The following is a 22,498-nucleotide window of genomic DNA, read 5'->3' as shown; positions in this document are numbered from 1 at the left end:
AAGCTAGCATGAGACTTCTGGAGTTGAGGCTCCTGGAGGACAGTGATGGAAAGACTGAGTTTCCTTTCTCTTTGGTTTGCCTCATTTTCATAAATACTGGGCTCATTTTCTTGATCGTGCAACTTGAAGTTACTATTGATCCATCATTGATTTTGAACTGTTTGGCTTTGGGTTACAGATAGCTGTTAAAATTTAATACAGATATTTCTTGTTATTCATGTCTTTGCAGTTCTGTTGAGATAATAAAAATTTGGATATCAAAGGATACTGTGTTAACTGAATCTATTTGGTTCCTGAGTTTTAGACACTGATAAGAATTGGGCTACCCAGGGATTTATCTGAAAATTTAATTGAATCTGTTCAGTTCCTGGGTTTGGATATCAAGAATTTGGGCAGTGAGGGGTATCTGTAATCATATTTTGAAATTTTCATTATCTTAGCATCAGTTTTCTGAAAAATCACTAAAAAAATTATTAGCAACCCTTAGGTGGCAGCAGATCTTTGAAAATCATGAATCCAGTATTTAGCATCTGTGTTTCATACTCTTCACCATTAGGGTGTTAAATTTAGAAAGACAGATCTCCAGAGGCACAGTATGTAAGGAATTTAGTATTACTCTATAGTTCTATCAGCTAAGTGAGTAATGGGGCTCCTGCTGTGGAGAAAGGTGCATGTGTACCCAGGGACCTGGGGAACAATTAAAGTAAAAGTGAATCTGGAAAGTAGTGACAGCAAGGGGAAGCACTTAGAAGTTAAGTACCTTAATTGCTTCTTCAGGAATTTCGTCAGAAATCACTGGACTGGGAGAAGCAGCGCTTGATTTATCAGCAACAGGTATCTTCTCTGGAGGCTCAAAGGAAGGCTCTGGCTGAACAATCAGAGATAATTCAGGTAAGTTTAAGACATTTTGGGATAATGAGAGGCAGAGAGGTTTTGATTAAATTTGAGCAGGCTTAATGCTGTGCGCATGTGCTCACCATGTCCACCCACATCTCCACGCCCTCTTGCTCCCTTGCTTGCTGCTTTTCTCAGCGGTTCCTAACTCCTCACTCGTGCTCTTTCTTGCTCTCTCACTCTGTCACTGTCTTGCATTCTCATGCTCACTCCACACTCACATTTGTTTCACTCTCCTAATCTTGGTCTCTCCCTCTCTCCTTTTCTCTTTCTACCTCTGCTCTCTCTGTCTCCTTTTCCATTTCTTTCTGGCTCTGGCTTACTTATTCTGGCTGTTTCTGGCTCTTGCCTTGGTTCCACTTCTGTCTGTGTCTTGTTCCACCTCTGATAGTTCGGAGTGCCTTGGCTGAGGTCCCTCAGCCAGGGAGCTTCGGCCAGTCCACCTGTTTGGACACAAATATTGAAAGATTCACACTAACTAAAAGCAGTATCTTTGTGGCAACAGAAACACTTCTTAGAACACTACTAGAAACTGTTTTTTAATGAAAAAGTAATGGCTTAAACAAAACAAAAAATTAGCTACCCAATTTAGGAACTTTCTTCTTAGAACGTATTCAGTTTGTTTGCTTTTTCAATTAAAAACCAAGATCAAAAGGGAAATGAAAATAGAGGGTAGTGAATATTTGTGACCATCTTCTGTGTGCTAGACACTGTCTCAGTGCTTCTTCTAAATGTAGTTATCTAGAATATATAGTTATCTGTTTAATACCATGATAATTTGTCAAGGTTGGTAGTTATCTCAGTTTTATAGAAGAGAGAATTACTGGAGAAGTTAAGAGAGCTAGAGAGAAGCTCTAAAAAAATTTTTTTTAAGAAACAATCTGTATTATTTGCTGCTCTAAGTTTCAGTAATATATTGGCTTTTAATCATCCCCCCTGAAATATCAGCAGGCTAGTAAACTACCACAAATGGCTCTGCTGTTAGTGAGTCTACTCAGAATGGCAAGAGGGGCCCACAGCAATCTCAAGGAACAAAATTATTTACTAGGCTGCAGCAAGCTATGCAGCCAGAGTGGGCCAGTAAAATCCTGGATGTCTAGACCAGCGTTTTTTGGCCTGAATGCTAAAGCACTGTATAAACATAAATAGCTGTAAGATATTGTAGGCCTCAGATTGGCAAAATAGAAAATTGAGTCCTGGTTTTTAAGTTCTCAATTATTCATCTATGTAGTATGCTTATTGTTGATTGTAGATCCTTTTTTCAAATTACTATTGTGATTACTCAGCATAATTAAAGCTTCATTGTTAGTAAAAATGAGATTTTTATTTACCATAATTTAGCTGGGGCTAGAGTAAGATGCCTTTAAAAAGCCAACGTTTGTTTTCCCTACTTAAAGGTATTTGAATTATTCTTCTGATAGTTTTCTTTAAACTAAAACTGCTCTGATTAAGTAAAAAGTGTTACTTATATTTCTTTCTCCCTTGTGGTCCTCATTTAAAATTTTTTAAAAAAATGAATTTCTGTATACTCATTACCCAGCAATAATAGTTATCATTTTGCCAATCTTTTAAAAAATTGTGGTAAAAAGCATTAAAACTTACCATCTTAACCATTTTAAAGAGTACAGTAGTGTTAACTATATGCCCCTTGTTGTGTAACAAATCTCTAGAACTTTTTCAGCTTGCAAGACTAAGACTCTTTGAGCAACAACTCATTTTGCCAATTTTGTTTCATCCTTCCCTACTTTTTACTTTTGGCTGGAATATTACAGAGCAAATCACAGACATTGTCTTATTTCCCAACAGATAGGACTTAAAAAAAATAGACATACCAGAGTCACATTAACAGACTAACTTCTTAAATAATTTAATATCTAGTCTGTTCAAATTTCCTGAGTTGTGTGAAATAATGTCTTGGACTCCAGTTAAGGTTGAAACATTGCATTTTGTTGATATGTGAATCACCATTGAACAATAAAGGTAGAAAGTCTTGCAGATTGGATAAATGGATATCAACATCCACACTTCCCCTCAATTTAAAAAAAAAATTGATGTAAAGTTTTTTCTTCTGTATTTTTTAACATCTAAAAGTGGAGTTCAGGGAATTCCCTGGCGGTCCAGTGTTTAGGACTGAGTGATTTCACTGCTGTGGGCCCAGGTTCAGTCCCTGGTTGGGCAACTAAGATCCCTCAAGCCACATAACCAAAAAAAAAAAAAAGTGGAGTTCAGAATAACTTCTCACTGTTTGAGTCATGTATTTGCTTGACTTTTTTCTTTTAGTCAGCTATTAAAATGACATAATACATGTTCATTTTAGAAAAATGAGAAAATGTAGATGAAATGAGAATTAAATAAAATTACTCATAATTCCATCCTTTAGAGATTTACCATGGTTAACATTTGCATGTAAGTTTCTTCTGACTTTTTCTGTGCTTGTACGCTGTGCACATTGCATTCATGTACATTTGGTAGGAAAAACACTGTATGTGTGTGTATGGGAAGAGAGGAATAGTTGCAAACTTAAAAAATTACTAAGAATGGCAAAATGTTGATAATTGTTGAAGCTAGGTGATGAATCTATAGGGGTTCATCATCTTACTCTTTCCATATTGTATACATTTGAAATTTTCCATAAAACATAATGTGAAAATGTAAATTATATGCTTACAATGTGACAGGCAGTATGCTAATAAGCACTTTATAATGCAATATTTTATTTAATTTTCACAAGTTAAAAATTTTCCTTTTTAAATACATGTCAACAAATGTGAGTCATAATGATTGTATAGAAGTTCAATCTACCATTAAATGTCTTCATTTATATAACCAATCTTTTGTTGTGGAACATACAGTTTTTTAATTTTTTCACTCTTATAAATAGTGCATGGGTGAACATCCTTATTTAAATATTTAGGAGTATATGTCCATTTATTTTCTTAGGAAATGACCCTAGAAGTGAGATTGCTGCATCAGAGTAGTCATACATTACATTCTTAAAGATTTTAATATATATTGTCAAAGTACTCTTCAAAGGTGCATTGATACACACTTTCACCAGCAGTGTTTGGGAATGTCCATTTCCTCACACTTTCTCAATATTGTCCATTTCCTCCCACTCTCAGTATTGGGCACTATTATTTATTTTATTATTTTTTAAAATTTCTCCTACTTTTAGGCTTGTCTTTGTCAATCTGATAGGTGGAAAAAATGGTATCTGATTATTTGTTTTAATTTGTATTTCTTTAATTATGAATGAGATTGAGCATTTTTTTCATCTACTTATGGCTATTTCCATTCTTTTGTAAATTATTTATGTTCTTTTCTTTGCTCTTTTGTCTGGTTATTTTATTTATCAAAATCTGTTGTAATTTTAATCAGTAGAGATAATATTTTAAACTTTGTTAATTAGGAGAATACTTTCTATAAACTCAGTATATTTTTTCTTTCAGAACAGTAAAATAAAAATGTCTAAATGTACAAAGCACTAATCACTCTGACATATTGTGTGGAAGAATGTATAGCAGTTCAAGTCACAATACACTGATTTTCAAAAACCAATATATTTTCTTCTATTTCAATCAAGCATTAGAACCTGAGACCCAGAAGAGGTCATAATGAAACCTTATCCAACCAAATCAGAACTAAAAAAAAAAAATTTAAACCAGTAATGCACTTGTGTAGCCTCTTAGCACAGTTACCAAATGCTGCTTACATACATTCAACATCTAGCTTACTGGCATGATTTTTTATAAAAATGAGAAAATTTTGCAGATATATGATTAGAAGGTACACAGATTGCATTACATTAAACACAAAGGCAGTGTGGTCCTTGTAGGAGAAATCAAGTCAGTACCCCTTGGTAGAAATGTTCTATAAAAATGTGTCACATTGAAGCATCAGTGTTTTCAGCCAATTATCTGTCCCTGATGTATTTCCTTGGAGTATATGATCTGTCAGGACTTCAGGTTTCTTAATCCAAAATATCTGACTGAATTTAGGTACATCTGGAAAGAAGCTGAAAGGGTTTCTCCAATAGTCTGACATCACAGAAAGTGGGTTGAGAAATCCCTCTCTTTACCTGAAGACGTACTTGTTCTACTTCAGGCGTCAACAGCTCGCAGAAGAAAAAAAAAAAAAACAATCAAAACTTCCCCTCCCACACAATCCCACACAAGCTAAACAAAAACTACCCCCTCCCCCCATAAAACCCCAGCACCAAAGTGTCAATCATTCCTGGGAAATAGAACATACCCCTTGGATTCTCTGATTTATTAACTGTTCAAACTTGAAGGACAGAAATGACCTTATGTCCTTGTGGGGAGGAAGGAAGACATGTTAATAATGACTGTAGAGCCATTGAGAAAGTGCATTATCTATTACACAATCAACTTAGAGCCCTGTCCTCCAACAGAGGTGGCCACAACTTCATTTAAATTCTTTGCTCATTTTTTTAAGGATATTTATATTTTACTATTTTGAAAGAGCTCTTCCTACATTAAATATATTAACTCTTTGCTGTTTCATTGCAATTGTGTGTGTTTTCCCAGTTTACCTTAATTCTGCTTAGTAATTTTTATGGAAATACAATTGTTTTATAAACAATTGTTTAGAATGGCTTAATTCTATTAGTTTTTTAAGGTTTTTATCTTGGTTGTCATACTGTAAATCCTTACTAAGCCAAGATTTCTTCTAATGCTTTATAATTTCTTCTTAATATATTTGATCTGAAAATTATTTTGGTATAAGGAATTTGGTAGGAATCTATATTTGTCTTTTTCCAAATGGTTATCCACATAATTTGTTGACTGTTACATTTTGAGAACTTTACAGAATGATTCTAAAATTCATATGGAAGGATAAATGAATGGTACTAGGCAACATTTTTAAAAAGAAGAGTAAAGATGATGTTTCTTTTATCAAATATTAAAATGTATTAAATTTAAAAGTACAGTTGTTAAACAACATGACAATTATTATATGCAAAGACAGAATGATGGTTATTATAAGCATAGGAAAATATCAGTATAGTCACCAAAACATAAGGTCTTTTCTGTTTAGAGGTCAAAGAATCACTTGCTCCTTTCCCTCCTGCTCAAATAATATAAGAGTGAAAAGGAAACATTCAGGGAAATCTTAGAGAACATAAGAACATTTGAAAAAAAAAATAAAAGTATTAAGCCAATACAGAGTGTAAAATATTTAGCTTATTCATAGTATGTGAGAAAAGTAAAGGCTGCATTGTATATGTTTTCCTTTTGAAGTATTTAGATGAGCTATGTGATATTGTTCAAGTTAGTTTTAGATCCTCTGTTCAATTATATATGTATATTTATAGGTTTGAATATATGTTAATATTTTTAAAAGCACCATTTTCCTTATGAGGAAAAGATGATCCTAACTCAAATGTTAATCTGTTGTCTTGGTAGAATTATCACAGAGTTAATTGAATTGGCTCAGACCTACTGTTTAAAAGTTTATGGTGACAGAGACACAACAGTGATAAGAAGGTCTTACTGGGAGCTGTACTGTTAATGGGCTGGCTCTTCAAGCTGCTACTTAGTGGAAATACTGCAGAGCTGTGGCCTGCACTGACACATTTGGAGTTGACTCTGATGGGGAGCTTCGTAAAAACTGATGCCTGCAGTGGCCATAACGTCATGTTGAGATCCTTTGGAAAATAAAAAACCCTGTTGCTTTGTATCATATTCTTCTCAGTAATCTCACTATATGGAAAAGTTATTTTCTTGAAGTCCCAGTATTACATACCACAAAGCCAGGGGGGGATTTGTGTTCAACCCCCAATCCCCAGCCCTTCCAAACTATTTTCACACTTTCGCTGCCCACCCTCGGTTTTTGTTTTTATCTCCGTGACATAAATTGCTTTCTTAATTATTTCTTTACTTTTAACCACCTCTGTTGTGATTTATGTTGTTGAAATAATTCTACCCACTCCACTAGAATAGTTAGGATGCTATATATTATATTAATAAGAGGAAACTCTGGTTTCTGGTTCAAAAAATTAGTGGCAGTGGTTAGTGGGAAAAAAAAACGTTTAAAAATATATTAGCCTTAAGATACCTCTAACACCAGATATTTAAGAGAAATAATCATTATTTTATAATGTTTATATTTTTATTTCTGACTCTCTTCATATTGGAAAGAGGTAGTCTTGAGATATTGTAGTGTAGCTTTGTCCAATAGAAATATGAGTCACCTATGTATAAAATTTTCTAGCAGTCACATTAAAAAAGTAAAAAGAAACAAAATTAATATATTCTGTTTATCTGAGTTTGTCAAAAATATTATTACATTCACGTTTTTAAAAAATTGGGTCTTTGATATTCAGTGTGTACTTCATGCTTTGAGTACATCTCAATTTGGACTAGCCACGATGCAGGTGCTCAGTGGCTACGTGTGGCTAGTGACTGCTGTATTGGCCTAGTGTATTCATTCTAGTTAATGAAAATTTAGAATTTGTTCTTGCAATAATTATGTAATTTTCACTATGCTTAAGAATGGTGTATTTGTATGTGATTGAAATATTGAATAATTAAAGATAGGCTATGCCTGCCCACAGCAGTCATGGCCAGGCTTTACAGTCAGCTGGCCTGGGGACCAATCCCACCTACCAGTATGCCTGCAGTAATTGTGGTCCAACGTAACAGGAGGGCACACCCACACAGGGGATACCCCTGGAGCACTTGGCTGAAGATGTAGCTGATATACCTCATACATAGAAACAAACATAGAGTTAGGCAAACACAGAGGAGACAAAGGAATATCTTCCAAATGAAAGCTAAGACCAAATCTCAGGGAAAGAAAACTATATGAAGCAGAGATAAGCAATTTACCAGATAAAGAGTTCAAAGTAATAGTCATAAAGAGTCTCCAAACTTGGGACAAGAGTGGATGAACTCAGTAAGAGCTCAAAGTGATAGAAAATATAAAGATCCAGTCAGAACTGAAGAATACAATAACTGAAATGAAAAATGCACTAGAGGGGATCAAAAGCAGATTAGAGAATGTAAAAGAATGGATCAGCAATCTGGAAGACAGGGTAGTAGAAATTATCCAATCAAAACAGCAAAAAGAACAAAGGATTTTAAAAAATGAGGATAGTTTAAGGGATCCCTGAGATAACATCAAGCATACTATCATTGGCATTATAGGGGTCCTGGAAGGAGAAGAGAGAGAGAAAGGGTCAGAAAGCCTATTTGAAGAAATAATGACTGAAAACTTCCGTAACCTGGTGAAGGAAACAGGCATGAAAGTCCAGGAAGCCCAGGAGTTCCAAACAAGATGAATCCAAAGAGGCTCACATAAAAACACAATATAATTAGATGTTAAAAGTTAAAAATAAAGAGAATCTTAAAAGCATCGACACGTGTGCACACACAAACAGGAGCTAGTTACGTAAAAAGGAATCCCCCACAGGTTGTCAGCTGATTTTTAAGCAGAAACTTTACAGACCAGAAGGGACTGGCATGATATATTCAAAGTGCTGAAAGAAAAAAACTTAACAACCAAGAGTACTCTTAACTGGCAAGGTTAGAGCTTCGAAGGCTCAGAGGAGAGTACAGCAGCTGGCTTGTGGCAGGCAGAACAGAGAGAGAGCAACACAGACAATCCTGGCCACCTCACTACTCCCCAGCTGGAGACATGTATCTGATGGTGCACATGGGGGCTGGGTGCTGAAACTTGGGCTTCAGAGGACAGACCTGGGGAGAGGACTGGGGTAGGCTGCATGGAGATAGCCTGAAGGGGCTGGAGTGTTGGCCAGGCCACAACTGGGAGTGTATGCAGGACAGAGCCCAGGTCCACTTTAGAAGCTCCATGGTTAAGATGCATGCAAAGGGATACGTGGGGCCCGATGATGGGAGCCTCATTTTCAGCGTGCTTGCAGTGGGTATGGCTCTGCTTCTATGAGCTCTGGGAGTGTGCAGTTGCGGGAGGGTTGCCCACACACGGAAGCCCACACACGGAAGCGGGGCTGGAATTTGAGCAGATCCCCAGGGGCCACATGACTTTGGAAGCAGGGCTGAAATCTGAGCCATGTCTGACGGCTTTGCAACTTAAGTGGATTTACACTGAGGTGCCTTTGTAAGCTCATTGTTATCAGGACATCAGAGCAGATTACTGGTGCTCCTGTGGTTGGGTTGGGTCTGGGGTTAGCAGCTGTGGGCTTTGTGGGCAGGCACTCATGGAGCCAGGGCCAGGGTCTGCACTGATACTGTAGCTCCCATGGTGGGTCCAGGTGCACAACTACTCGTGACTGTGGTGGGTCCCAGTGCCTGATATAAGTAGATCTGTGCCAGTGGATCTGTGCTGGTGACTTTGTGAGCACAGTGCCTGAGGACACCTGGTCCTACATTCCCACAGCTGAGGTGGGCCTGCAGGCAGTGTCAACAACAGTGTACTTTGTGAGCATGCACAATGGGTGATGGACAACACCACAGAGCATACTTCCTGATGGACAGCTCCTGTGGAGGAATGCTCTGTGACTCCTCTCCCAGTGGAAGTTCTCCAGTCCCACCTACCCCACACTGAAGCTCACAAATAGATCTGGGGGCTTCTACTCCAACAACTGGGGAGAGACCCTGTTCCTGACAGGGCTTTGACAACCACAGAGCAAAGAGGAGGTGGCCCCGCTCAACATCCAGTGCAGGCTCTGGTCACTACAACACCAATCACAGCCTGTATCAAGGGGATAACAGCCAGCACACCCTGAGGAAAGACATGGCAGGCACCCATACTAAAAAAAAGCCCTTGCACCAAAAACATTAGACTCACGCAGGCCACACAGGGATGCTCTCATAAAAACAGCCCTTCAAGACCACAGTAGATAACTATTTCTCCTAAATTTATAGAGTCAGAGAAATATAAGGATAATGGAGAAGCAGAGGAACCACTCCCAATTAAAAGAACAAGAGAAATCCCCTGAAAGAATAAACAATGAAACAGATCTCTCCAATCTACCAGACCCCAAAGTTCAAAAAGGAGGTAATAAAAATACTGAAGGAATTAAGAAAGGCTATCAATAGAAATGTAAATCATTGTAACAAGGTACTAGAAACTATAAAGAGGAGCCAATTAAAATTAGAAAACTCATTTGCCAAGATGAGAGCTGAACTAAAGGCAATAAATAGCAAACTAAATAATGCAGAAAAATGAATAAGTGATCTGAAAGATAGAATAATGGAAATCACCCAATCAGAACAGCAGACAGAAAGACAAAGAAAAATGAAAACAATGTATGAGACCGATGGGGTAATATAAAGCATCCCGACAAGTGCATAATACAGATCCCAGAAGGAGAAGAAAGATAAAAAGGGATCGAAAGTTTATTTGAAAAAATTATGGCTGAAAACTTTCCAAATAGAAAAGAAGCAAGAATCTATAGGGAAGAGAAAATCATAATTGGAAAGCAAATCACTTAAATAAGCCAGTACATAGATTAAAAATTTTTAGCATGTGTGAAAGTGATGATAACTACAATGAACAGCAGAAGGATAAACATGAAGATATAAGAGAGGACATCAGAATCATAAGGTGTCAGGGAGGGGAGTAAGAAAATGTAGATTTTTTTTTTTCAAGAATGTGTTTAAGCCTATATGACTATCAGTCTAAAGCAAGTATATATAGTAGTGGGTTAACATACTTGAAAAACGGGTAACAACAAATAAAAAGCATACAGTAGACTCATAAAAACCAAACAGAAGAGAACTCAAGTATAATACAAAAGAAAACCATCAAACCACAAAAGGAAAAACAAAAAGAGAGGAACAAAGAAGAAATACAAAATCAACTGGAAAATAAGTTTTAAGATGGCAGTAAATACATATCAATCAATAATTACTTTAAATGTTAGTGAACTAAATATTCCAGTCAAAAGACAGAGTGTCAGACTGGATAATAAAACAAGAGCCTACAGTATGCTGCCTACAAAAGACCCACTTTAGGGTGAAGGACGCACATAGGTTGAAAGTGAGAGGATGGAAGAAGATATTTCATGCAAACAGAATGACAAGAAAGCAGAGGTAACAATACTCAGACAAAATTTAAAGGTCATAAGGTACTATATAATGGTAAAAAAATAAATACAAGAAGAAGTTATTACACTCATTAACATATATGCACCCAATATAGGAGCACCTAAATACATAAATACTAACAGACATAAAGGGAGAAATTGACAGGAATGTAATAATAGTAGGAGACTTTAACACCCCACTTATATCAATGGACAAGTCTTCCAGACAGAAAATCAATAAGGCAACAGAGATCCTAATTGACACAATAGAACAGTTAGACTTAATTGACATTTTCAGGACATTTCATCCAGGAAAAAAAAAAAAAAAGACTTAAAATACAAACTTTTCAACTGCACATGTAACATTCTCTAGGATAGACCACATACTAGGATGCAAAACAAGCCTCAGCAAATTTAAGAGAATAGAAGTTATTTCAAGCATCTTTTCTGATCACAATGGCATGAAACTAGAAATCAACCACAGAAAGAGAAATGAGAAAAAGAAAAAACAATTATGTGGAGACTAAACAACATGCTACTAAAAAAACACTGGGTCAGTGATGAAATCAAAGAGGAAATTTAAAAATACTTTGAGACAAATGAAAATGAATACACAAACATGTGAAATCCTTGGGATGCAGCAAAAGCAGTTCTTAGAGGGAAGTTCATAGTGATACAGGCCTTCCTCAAAAAACGAGAAAAATCTCAAACAACCTAACCTACCACCTAATAGAATTAGAAAAAGAAGAACAAACAAAACCTAAAGTCAAAAGGAAGGAAATAATAAAGATTAGAGAGGAAATAAATAAAATAGAGATTAAAAAAAAACAATAGAAAAATAATAAAACCAAGAGCTGGTTTTCTGAAAGGGTAAACAAAATCAATAGACCTCTTGCTAGGCTCACCAAGAAGAAAAGAGAGAGGACCCAAATAAATAATATAATGTAAGAAATGAAGGAGGAGAAATAACCAATACTGCAGAAATACCAAATAAAACCCCATAAGGTAATACTGTGAACAATTATATGCTAACATATTAGACCACCTAGAAGAAATGGACAAGTTTCTAGAAACATACAGCCCACCAAAACTGAATCAAGAAGAAATAGATAATTTGAAAACCCCGATCACTAGAAGTGAAATAGAATCTGTAATAAGCAAAAAAACGAAAACAAAAGCACCCTGCAAACAAAAGTCCAGGACTGGATGCCTTCAATGGGGAATCTACCAGACAAAGAAGAACTTATATCGATTTTTCTCAAACTAATCCAAAATAGAGGAGGCAACACTCCCAAAGTCATTCTGTGAAGCCATTATCACCCCAATACCAAAACCAAAGACAGTACCAAAAAGAAAATTACAGGCCAATATCTTTGATGAATATAGATGCAGATATCCTCAATAAAGTATTAGCAAGCCGAATCCACCAACACATAAAAAAGGTGATACACCACAGTCATGTTGGATTCATCCCAGGGTCACAAGGATGGTTCAGCTATGCAAATGAATCAATGTGATACACCACATCAACAAAAGAGAAGACAAAAACCACAGGATCATCTCAATAGGTGCAGAAAAAGCATTTGATAAAATTCAATACCCATTCATGATAAGGACTCTTACCAAAGTGGGTATAGAAGGAACATATTTCTATATAATAAAAGCTATTTATGACAAACCCACAGCCAATATAATACTCAATGGTGAAAAGCTGAAAGCCTTCCTGCCAAAATCTGGAACAAGATAAGGATGCCCACTGTCACCACTTCTATTCAACATAGTACTGGAAGTCATAGTCAAAGCAGTCAGACAAGAAAAAGAAATAAAAGGTATTCAAATTGGGAGGGAAGAGGTAAAATTGTCATTATATGCAGATGACACAATACTATATATAGAAAGCCCTAAAGACTCCACACAAAAACTACTAGAACTGATAAATTCAGCAAGGTAGCAGGGTACAAGATTAACATACAGAAACTTGCTACGTTTCTTTACACTAACAATGAAATATCAGAAAGGGAAAGTAAAAAAAAAAAAAATCCCTTTAAAAGTTGTATCCAAAAAAATAAAATACTTACAGATAAACCTGACCAAGGAAATGAACGACTTATTTTCTGAGAACTATAAAACTTTGATAAAGGAAATTGAAGGTGATCCAAAAAATGGGAAGGTATCCCATGCTCTTGGATTGGAAGAATTAATATTGTTAAAATGGCCACACTACCCAAAGCAGTCTACAGATTTAATGCTATCTCTATCAAATTACCCATGACATTTTTCACAGAACTAGAACAAATAGTCCTAAAATATATGTGGAACCATAAAAGACCCAGAATTGCCAAAGCAATGTTGAGGGAAAAGAACAAAGCTGGAGCCATAACCCTCCCAGACTTCAGGCAATACTACAAAGCTACAGTAATCAAAACAGTGTGGGGCTTCCCTGGTGGCGCAGTTGGTTTAGAGTCCGCCTGCTGATGCAGGGGATGTGGGTTCGTGCCCCGGTCCAGGAGGGTCCCACGTGCTGCAGAGCGGCTGGGACCGTGAGCCATGGCTGCTGAGCCTGCGCGTCCGGAGCGCTCCGCAACGCGAGAGGCCACAGCAGTGAGAGGCCTGCGTACCGCCAAAAAACAAACAAAAAAAAGTGTGGTATTGGCACAAAAAAGGACATATGGATCAATGGAACAGAATAGAGAACCCAGAAATAAACCTCACACACCCACAGTCAGTTAATCTTTGTTAAAGGAGGCAAGAATATACAGTGGAGAAAAGACAGTCTCTTCAGCAGCTGGTGTTGGGAAAGTTGGGCAGCTGCAGGTAAATCAATGAAGTTAGAATACCCCCTCTCACTATACACAAAAGTAAACTCACAGTGGCTTAAAGATTTAAATATAAGAAAATGACGCCATAAAATGCCTAGAACAGAACATAGGCAAAACATTATCTGACATAAATCGTAGCAGTGTTTGCTTAGGTCAGCCTCCCAAGGCAGTAGATAAAATAAAAAATAATCAAATGGGACCTAATCAAACTCAGAAGCTTTTGCACAGCTAAGGAAACGATAAACAAAACGAAAAGACAACCTATAGATGGGGAGAAAATATTTGCAAACAATGTAATCAGCAAGGCCTTAGTTTTAAAAATATAGAAACAGCTCATAAAACTCAGTAACAAAAAGGTAACATAATCCAAAAATGGACAGATGACATAAATAGACATTTCTCCAGAGGCCAATAAGCACATGAAAAGATGCTCAACACCGCTAATTATTAGAGAAATGCAAATAAAAACTACAGTGAGGTATTACCTCACACTGGTCAGAATGGCCATCATTAAAAGGTCTACAAATAATAAATGCTGGAGAGGATGTGGAGAAAAAGGGACCTTCCTACACTGTTGGCAGGAATGTAAATTGGTGCAGCCACTATGGAAAGCAGTATGGAGGTTTCCTTAAATACTAAAAATAGAGTTACCATATGACCCAGCTATCCCACTCCTGGGCATATATCAGGAGATAACTCTAATTCAAAAAGACACATACCCCAAATGTTCATAGCAGCACTGTTTACAACAGCCAAAACATGGAAGCAACCTAAGTGTCCATTGGCAGATGAACAGCTAAAGAAGATATGGTATACATACACAATGGAATGATATAATGCCATTTGCAGCAGCATGCCATTTGCAGCAACATGGATGGACCTAGAGATTAGCATACTAAGTGAAGTCAGACAGAAGAAGACAAATATCACATGGTATCACTTATATGTGGAATCTAAAATATGATACAAGTGAACTTATTTACAAAACAGAAACATACAGACATAGAAAACAAACTTATGGTCACCAAATGGGAAAGCAGGGGTGAGGGGAGGGATAAATTAGGGTTTTGGGATTGGTATCTGGAAGCTACTGTGTATAAAATAAACAGCAAGGACCTACTGTACATCACAGTGAACTCTATTCAATATTGTGTAATAAATTATAATGGAAAAGAATATGAGAAACTATATATATACATACATATCTTATATATATATGTATAACCGAATCACTTTGCTGTACACCAGAAGCTAAGACAACATTGTAAATTAACTATCTTCATTAAAAAAAATTGAAAAAGTAATAAAATAATAAAATTAGGTAAGTGATACACAAAATAAATGTAAAATATGCCATCAAAAACAAAATAGGGAGTAAAAATTTAGTGTTTTTAAATGCACTCAAATTTAAGCAACCATTAAGTTAAAATAGGTAAGTTGTTAACATATGAACCTCGTGATAACCACAAACCAAAAACCTGTAACAGATACACAAAAAATAAAGACAGAGGAATCCAAACATAACACTAAAGAAAGTCATCAAATTCCAAGGGAAGAGACCATGAGAAGAAGAAAGGAATGGAGAAGAAGTACAAAACAACCAGGAATTAACAAAGTAGCAATTAGTCCATACCTATCAATAGTTACTTTAAATGTAAACGGACTAAGTGTTCCAAAAAACAGAGGGTGGCTGAATGGATAAAAAAGGAAGAGATTCACCTACAAGATCTCTCTTCAAATCTAAAGTCTTGCACAGACTGAAAGTGAAGGGATGTAAAAATATATTCCACGCAAATGGAAACAAAAAGAAAACTGGAGCAGCAATACTAATATCATACAAAATAGACTTTTTTAAATAGGTTTATTTATTCATTAATGAAAAATTTAATGTTTATTAGGCATAATAGAGGTGGATTTAACTCAATCCCATTAAAAAATTTGCATGTACATTTTATTAATTTATTTTATTAGTCATCAATTTTATGCACATCAGTGTATACATGTCAATCCCAGTAGCCCAATTCATCACACCCTCACCTCCTCCACCCCCGCGCCTTTCCGCCTTTCGTGACCATACGTTTGTTCTCTGCATCTGTGTCTCAATTTCTGCCCTGCAAACTGGTTCATCTGTACCATTTTTCTAGGTTCCACATATATGTGTAAATATACGATATTTGTTTTTCTCTTTCTGACTTACTTCACTCTGTATGAGTCTCTAGATCCATCCATGTCTCAACAAGTGACCCAATTTCGTTCCTTTTTATGGCTGAGTAATATTCCATTGTATATATGGACCACATCTTTATCGATTGATCTGTCGATGGGCGTTTAGGTTGCTACCATGACCTGGCTATTGTAAATACTGCTGCAGTGAACATTGAGGTGCATGTGTCTTTTTGAATTATGGTTTTCTCTGGGTATATGCCCAGTAGTGGGATTGCTGGATCATATGGTAATTCTACTTTTAGTTTTTTAAGGAACCTCCATACTGTTCTCCATAGTGGCTGTATCAATTTACATTCCCACCAACAGTGCAAGAGGGTTCCCTTTTCTCCACACCCTGTCCAGCATTTGTTGTTTCTAGATTTTCTGATGATGCCCATTCTAACTGGTGTGAGGTGATACCTCATTGTAGTTTGATTTGCATTTCTCTAATAATTAGTGATGTGGGGCAGCTTTTCATGTGCTTCTTGGCAATCTGTATGTCTTCTTTGGAGAAATGTCTATTTAGGTCTTCTGTCTATTTTTGGATTGGGTTGTTTGTTTTTTTAATATTGAGCTGCATGAGCTGTTTATATATTTTGGAGATTAATCCTTTGTCCGATGATTCGTTTGCAAATATTTCTCCCATTCTGAGGGTTGTTTTTCATCTTGTTTATGGTTTCCTTTCCTGTGCAAAAGCTTTTAAGTTTCATTAGGTCCCATTTGTTTATTTTTGTTTTTATTTCCATTACTCTAGGAGGTGGATCAAAAAAGATCTTGCTGTGATTTATATCAAAGAGTGTTCTTCCTATGTTTTCGTCTAAGAGATTTATAGTGTCCGGTCTTACATTTAGGTCTCTAATCCATTTTGAGTTTATTTTTGTGTATGGTGTTAAGGAGTTTTCTAATTTCATTCTTTTACATGTAGCTGTCCAGTTTTCACAGCACCACTTATTGAAGAGACTGTCTTTTCTCCATTGTATATCCTTGCCTCCATTGTCATAGATTAGTTGACCATAGGTGCATGGGTTTATCTCTGAGCTTTCTATCTTGTTCCATTGATCTATGTTTCTGTTTTTGTGCCAGTACCATATTGTCTTGATTACTGTAGCTTTCTAGTATAGTCTGAAGTCAAGGAGTCTGATTCCTCCAGCTCCATTTCTTTTCCCTCAAGACTGCTTTGGCTATTCGGGGTCTTTTGTGACTCCATACAAATTTTAAGATATTTTGTTCTAGTTCTGTAAAATATGCCATTGATAATTTGATAGGGATTGCATTGAATCTGTAGATTACTTTGGGTAGTATAGTAATTTTCACAATATTGATTCTTCCAATCCAAGAACATGGTATATCTCTCCATCTGTTGGTATCATCTTTAATTTCTTTCATCAGTGTCTTATAGTTTTCTGCATACAGGTCTTTTATCTCCCTAGGTAGGTTTATTCCTAGGTATTTTATTCTTTTTGTTGCAGTGGTAAATGGAGTGTTTCCTTAATTTCTTGTTCAGATTTTTCATCATTAGTGTATAGGAATGCAAGAGATTTCTGTGCATTAATTTTGTGTCCTGCAACTTTACCAAATTCATTGATTAGTTCTAGTAGTTTTCTGGTGGCATCTTTAGGGTTCTCTATGTGTAGTATCATGTCATCTGCAAACAGTGACAGTTTTACTTTTCTTTTCCAATTTGTATTCCTTGTATTTCTTTTTCTTCTCTTATTGCTGTGGCTAGGACTTCCAAAACTATGTTGAATAATAGTGGTGAGAGTGGACATCCTTGTCTCATTCCTGATCTCAGAGGAAATGCTTTCAGTTTTTCACCATTGAGAATGATGTTTGCTGTGGGTTTGTAGTATATGGCCTTTATTATGTTGAGGTAGGTTCCCTCTGTGCCCACTTTCTGGAGAGTTTTTATCATAAATGGGTGTTGAATTTTCTCAGAAGTTTTTTCTGCATCTATTGAGATGATCATATGGTTTTTATTCTTCAGTTTGTTAATGTGGTGTATCACATTGATTGATTTGCATTTATTGAAGAATCCTTGCATCCCTGGGATAAGTCCCACTTGATCATGGTGTATGATCCTTTTAATGTGTTGTTGGATTCTGTTTGCTAGTATTTTTTTTTTTTTTTTTTTTTGCGGTACGTGGGCCTCTCACTGCTGTGGCCTCTCCCGTTGCGGAGCACAGACTCCGGACGCGCAGGCTCAGCAGCCATGGCTCACGGGCCCAGCCGCTCCGCGGCATGTGGGATCCTCCCGGACCGGCGCACGAACCCATGTCCCCTCCATCGGCAGGCGGACTCTCAACCACTGCGCCACCAGGGAAGCCCTGTTTGCTAGTATTTTGTTGAGGATTTTTGCATCTATATTCATCAGTGATATTGCTCTGTAATTTTCTTGTTTTGTAGTATCTTTGGTTTTGGTATCAGGGTGATGGTGGCCTCATAGAATGAGTTTGGGAGTTTTCCTTCCTCCACAATTTTTTCGAAGAGTTTGAGAAGGATGGGTGTTAGCTCTTCTCTAAATGTTTGATAGAATTCACCTGTGAAGCCATCTGGTCCTGGACTTTTGTTTGTTGGAAGATTTTTAATCACAGTTTCAATTTCAATACTTGTGATTCGTCTGTTCATATTTTATATTTCTTCCTGGTTCAGTCTTGGAAGGCTATAACTTTCTAAGAATTTGTGCATTTCTTCCAGGTTGTCCATTTTATTGGCATAGAGTTTCTTATAGTAGTCTCTTAGGATGCTTTGTGTTTCTGTGGTATCTGTTGTAGCTTCTCCTTTTTCATTTCTAATTTTAATGATTTGAGTCCTCTCCCTCTTTTTCTTGATGAGTCTGGCTAATGGTTTATCAATTTCAGAATAGACTTTAAAACAAAGACTGTAACAAGAGACAAAGAAGGTCATTACATAATGATTAAGGAACCAATTCATCAAGAGGACTTAATACCTGTAAATATGCACCAAACATAGGAGCACCTAAATACATAAAGCAGACATAAAGGGAGATATTGACAGTAATGCAGTAATAGTAGGGGGCTGTAACACCTCATTTACATGAATACATATGTCATCCATACAGAAAATCAATGACACAACATTGGCCTTAAATGATACATTAGACCAGATGGACTTAATAAATATATAAAGAATATTTCACCCCAGAACAGCAGAATGCAGATTCTTTTTAAGTCCATATGGAACATTCTCCAGAGTAGATCACATGTTAGGTCACAAAACAAGTCTCAATAACTTTAAGAAATTTGAAGTTGTATCAAGCATCATTTTAATACCACAATGGTATGAAACTAGAAATCAAGCACAAGAAGAAAAGTGGAAAAAACCACAAACGTGGTGGCTAAAGAACATGCTATTTGACAACCAGTAGATCAATGAAGAAATGAAAGAGGAAATTTAAAAAATACTTTGAGAGAAATGAAAATGTAAACACAACATTCCAAAATCTGTGGGACACAGGAAAAGCAGTTCTAAAAGGAAAATTCATCGTGATACAGGCCTACCTCATGAGACAAGGAAAATCTCAAATAAACAGTGTAACCTTGCACCTATAGTACTAGAAAAAGAAGAACAAATATAGCCCAAAATTAGTAGAAAGGAGGTAATGATAAAGATCAGAGCAGAAATAAATGAAATAGAGACTAAAAGGACAATAGAAAAGATTAATGATACTAAGAGAAGGTTCTGTGAGAAGATAACCAATTTGATAAACCTTTAGCCAGATTTATCAAGAAAAGAAGAAAGGGCCCAAATAAATAAAATGAGAAACAAAAGAGGTTACAACAGACACCACAGAAATACAAAGGATCATAAGAGACTGCTATGAACAACTTTATGCCAACAGTTTGGAAAACCTAGGAGAAATGGATACATTCCTAGAAGATTTCAATTTTCTAAGGGTGAATCAGGAAGAAATAGGAATTCTGAACAGACTAATCACTAGTAATGAAACTGAATCAGTAATCAAAAAACTTCAAAAAAAAAAAAAAAGTCCAGGACCACAGCTTCACAAGTGAATTCTACCAAACATTTAAAGAAGAGTTAATACCTGTTCTTCTCAAACTGTTCCCAAAAAATTGAAGAGAAAGTCTTCCTACACTTCCAAACTCATTCTGCAAGGCCAGCATTACACTGATACAAAACCAGATGGAGATGCAACAAACAGAAAATTACAGGCCAATATCTGTGATAAACATACATGTAAAGGTCCTCAACAAAATATTATTAATCCGAATTCAATAATACAATAAAAGGATCATATACTATGATTAAGTGGAACTTATTCCAGGGATAAAAGGATGGGTCAATTTCTGCAAATCAATTAGTATTATACACCACATTTAAAAATGATAAAAGATCATATGTTCATCTCAATAGATGAAGGAAAATCATTTGACAACATTCAACATTCATTTATGATAAGAACTCTCAAGAAAGCCGGTGTAGAGGGAACATACCTCAATATAATAAAGGCCATATTTGACAAACCCACAGCTAGTGTAATACTCAACTGTGAAAAGCTGAAAGCTTTTCTTCTAAGATCAGGAACAAGACAAGGATGCCCATTCTCACTACTTTTATTCAGCATGATACTAGAAGTCCTAGGCATTGCAGTCAGACAAGGAAAAGAGATGAAAGGCATCCAAATTGGAAAGGAAGAAGTAACTGTCACTATTTGCAGATGGTATGTTATTATATATAGAAAACTAAAGCCTCCACCAAAAAACACTATTAAAGCTAATTAATTCAGGGCTTCCCTGGTGGCGTAGTGGTTGAGAGTCCACCTGCTGATGCAGGAGACATGGGTTTGTGCCCCGGTCCGGAAAGATCCCACATGCCGCGGAGTGGCTGGGCCCGTGAGCCATGGCCGCTGAGCCTGCACGTTTGGAGCCTGTGCTCCGCAACGGGAGAGGCCACAACAGTGAGAGGCCCACGTACCGCAAAAAAAAAAAAACAAAAAAACTAATTAATTCAGTAAAGTTGGAGGCTACAAAATCAATATACAGAAATCTGTTGCTTTTTTATATACTAATGATGAACTATCAGAAAGATAAATTAAGACTTCAGTCCCATTTACAAGTGCATCAAAAAGTATAAAATACCTAGGAGTAAGTTTAACCAAAAAGGTGAAACACATATACTTTGAAAACTATTAAGATGTTTATGAAAGAAATTGAAGATGAAGATGACACAAATAAATGGAAAGATGTACAATACTCATGGATTAGAAGAATAAATATTGTTAGAATGGCCATACTACCTAAAGCAATCTACACATTCAGTGCAGTCCCTATCAAAATTCCAATGACATTTTTCACAGAACTGGAACAGATAAATCTAAAGTTTGTATAGAACCACACACACACAAAACCAAACCCCAAATAGTTAAAGCAATCTTAAGAAAGAAGAGTAAAGCTGGAGGTGTCATATTCCCTGATTTCAAACTATACTATAAGTCTATAGTAATCAAAACTATGTGGGGCTTCCCTGGTGGTGCAGTGGTTGATAGTCCGCCTGCCGATGCAGGGGACACGGGTTCGTGCCCCGGTCTGGGAGGATCCCACATGCCGTGGAGCAGCTGGGCCCGTGAGCCATGGCCACTGAGCCTGCGTGTCCGGAGACTGTGCTCCGCAACGGGAGAGGCTACAATAGTGAGAGGCCCGTGTACCGCAAAAAACAAAAACAAAAACAAAAACTATATGGTACTGGCACAAAAACAGACACATAGATCAATGCACCAGAATAGAGAGTCCAGAAATAAACCCACGCTTATATGGTCAATTAATTTATGACAAGGGAGCCAAGAATATACAATGGGGAAAAGACAGTCTCTTCAGTAAATGGTGTTGGGAAAACTATACATCTATAGGCAAAAGAACGAAACTGGATCACTTTCTTATACCCTGTACAAAAATAAACTCAAAATGGATTAAAGACTTAAATGTGAGACCTGAAAGCATAAAACTCCTAGAAGAAAACATAGGCAATATGTTCTTTGACATCGTTCTTAGCAGTAGTCTTTTGGATCTGTGTCCTCAGGCAAGGAAAACAACAGCAAAGATAAACAAGTGGGACTATATCAAACTAAAATGTCTTTGAAGAGCAAAGGAAACGATCAACAAAATGAAAAGGTAGACTACTGAATGGGAGAACATATTTGCAAATGATTTATTTGATAAGAAGTTAATATCCAAAATATACAAAGAACTTAAACAGCTCAACATCAAAAAACAACTTGAGTAAAAAATTGGCAGAGGACCTGAATAGACATTTTTCCAGAGAAGACATACAGATGGCCAACAGACATGAGAAAAGATGCTCAGCATCACTAATCATCAAGGAAATGCAAATTAAAACCACACTGAGATACCACCTCACACCTGTCAGACTGGCTATTATCAAAAAGGTAACAAATAACAAGTGTTGGTGAGGATGTGGAGAAAAGGGAACCCTCAAGCACTGTTGGTGGGAATGTAAATTGGTGCAGCCACTACGGAGAGCAGCATGGAGATTGCTCAAAAATTAAAAATAGAAC

The 22,498-nt window shown here is 36.5% G+C and overlaps 1 protein-coding gene and 1 long non-coding RNA gene across 14 annotated transcripts in view; both read left to right on the top strand.

Moving 5' to 3' along the window:
- LOC137224407 (uncharacterized) overlaps positions 1 to 22,498 on the top strand; it is a 224,035-nt gene that overhangs the window by 105,595 nt on the left and 95,942 nt on the right. The gene's annotated exons all lie outside the window — the stretch shown is intronic.
- CEP63 (centrosomal protein 63) overlaps positions 1 to 22,498 on the top strand; it is a 74,415-nt gene that overhangs the window by 29,980 nt on the left and 21,937 nt on the right. For all 13 annotated transcript variants that reach the window (XM_067737749.1, XM_067737754.1, XM_067737753.1 and 10 more), the window contains one exon: positions 778 to 891. In XM_067737749.1, coding sequence (XP_067593850.1) covers positions 778 to 891 — 114 coding nt within the window. The remainder of the gene's footprint in view (positions 1 to 777; positions 892 to 22,498) is intronic.

The sequence above is a fragment of the Pseudorca crassidens genome, chromosome 5 (assembly GCF_039906515.1).
Source record: "Pseudorca crassidens isolate mPseCra1 chromosome 5, mPseCra1.hap1, whole genome shotgun sequence".
Lineage (NCBI taxonomy): Eukaryota > Metazoa > Chordata > Mammalia > Artiodactyla > Delphinidae > Pseudorca > Pseudorca crassidens.
The sequence above is the reverse complement of the archived record's forward strand: the minus strand, read 5'-3'. Positions and strand labels throughout refer to the sequence as shown.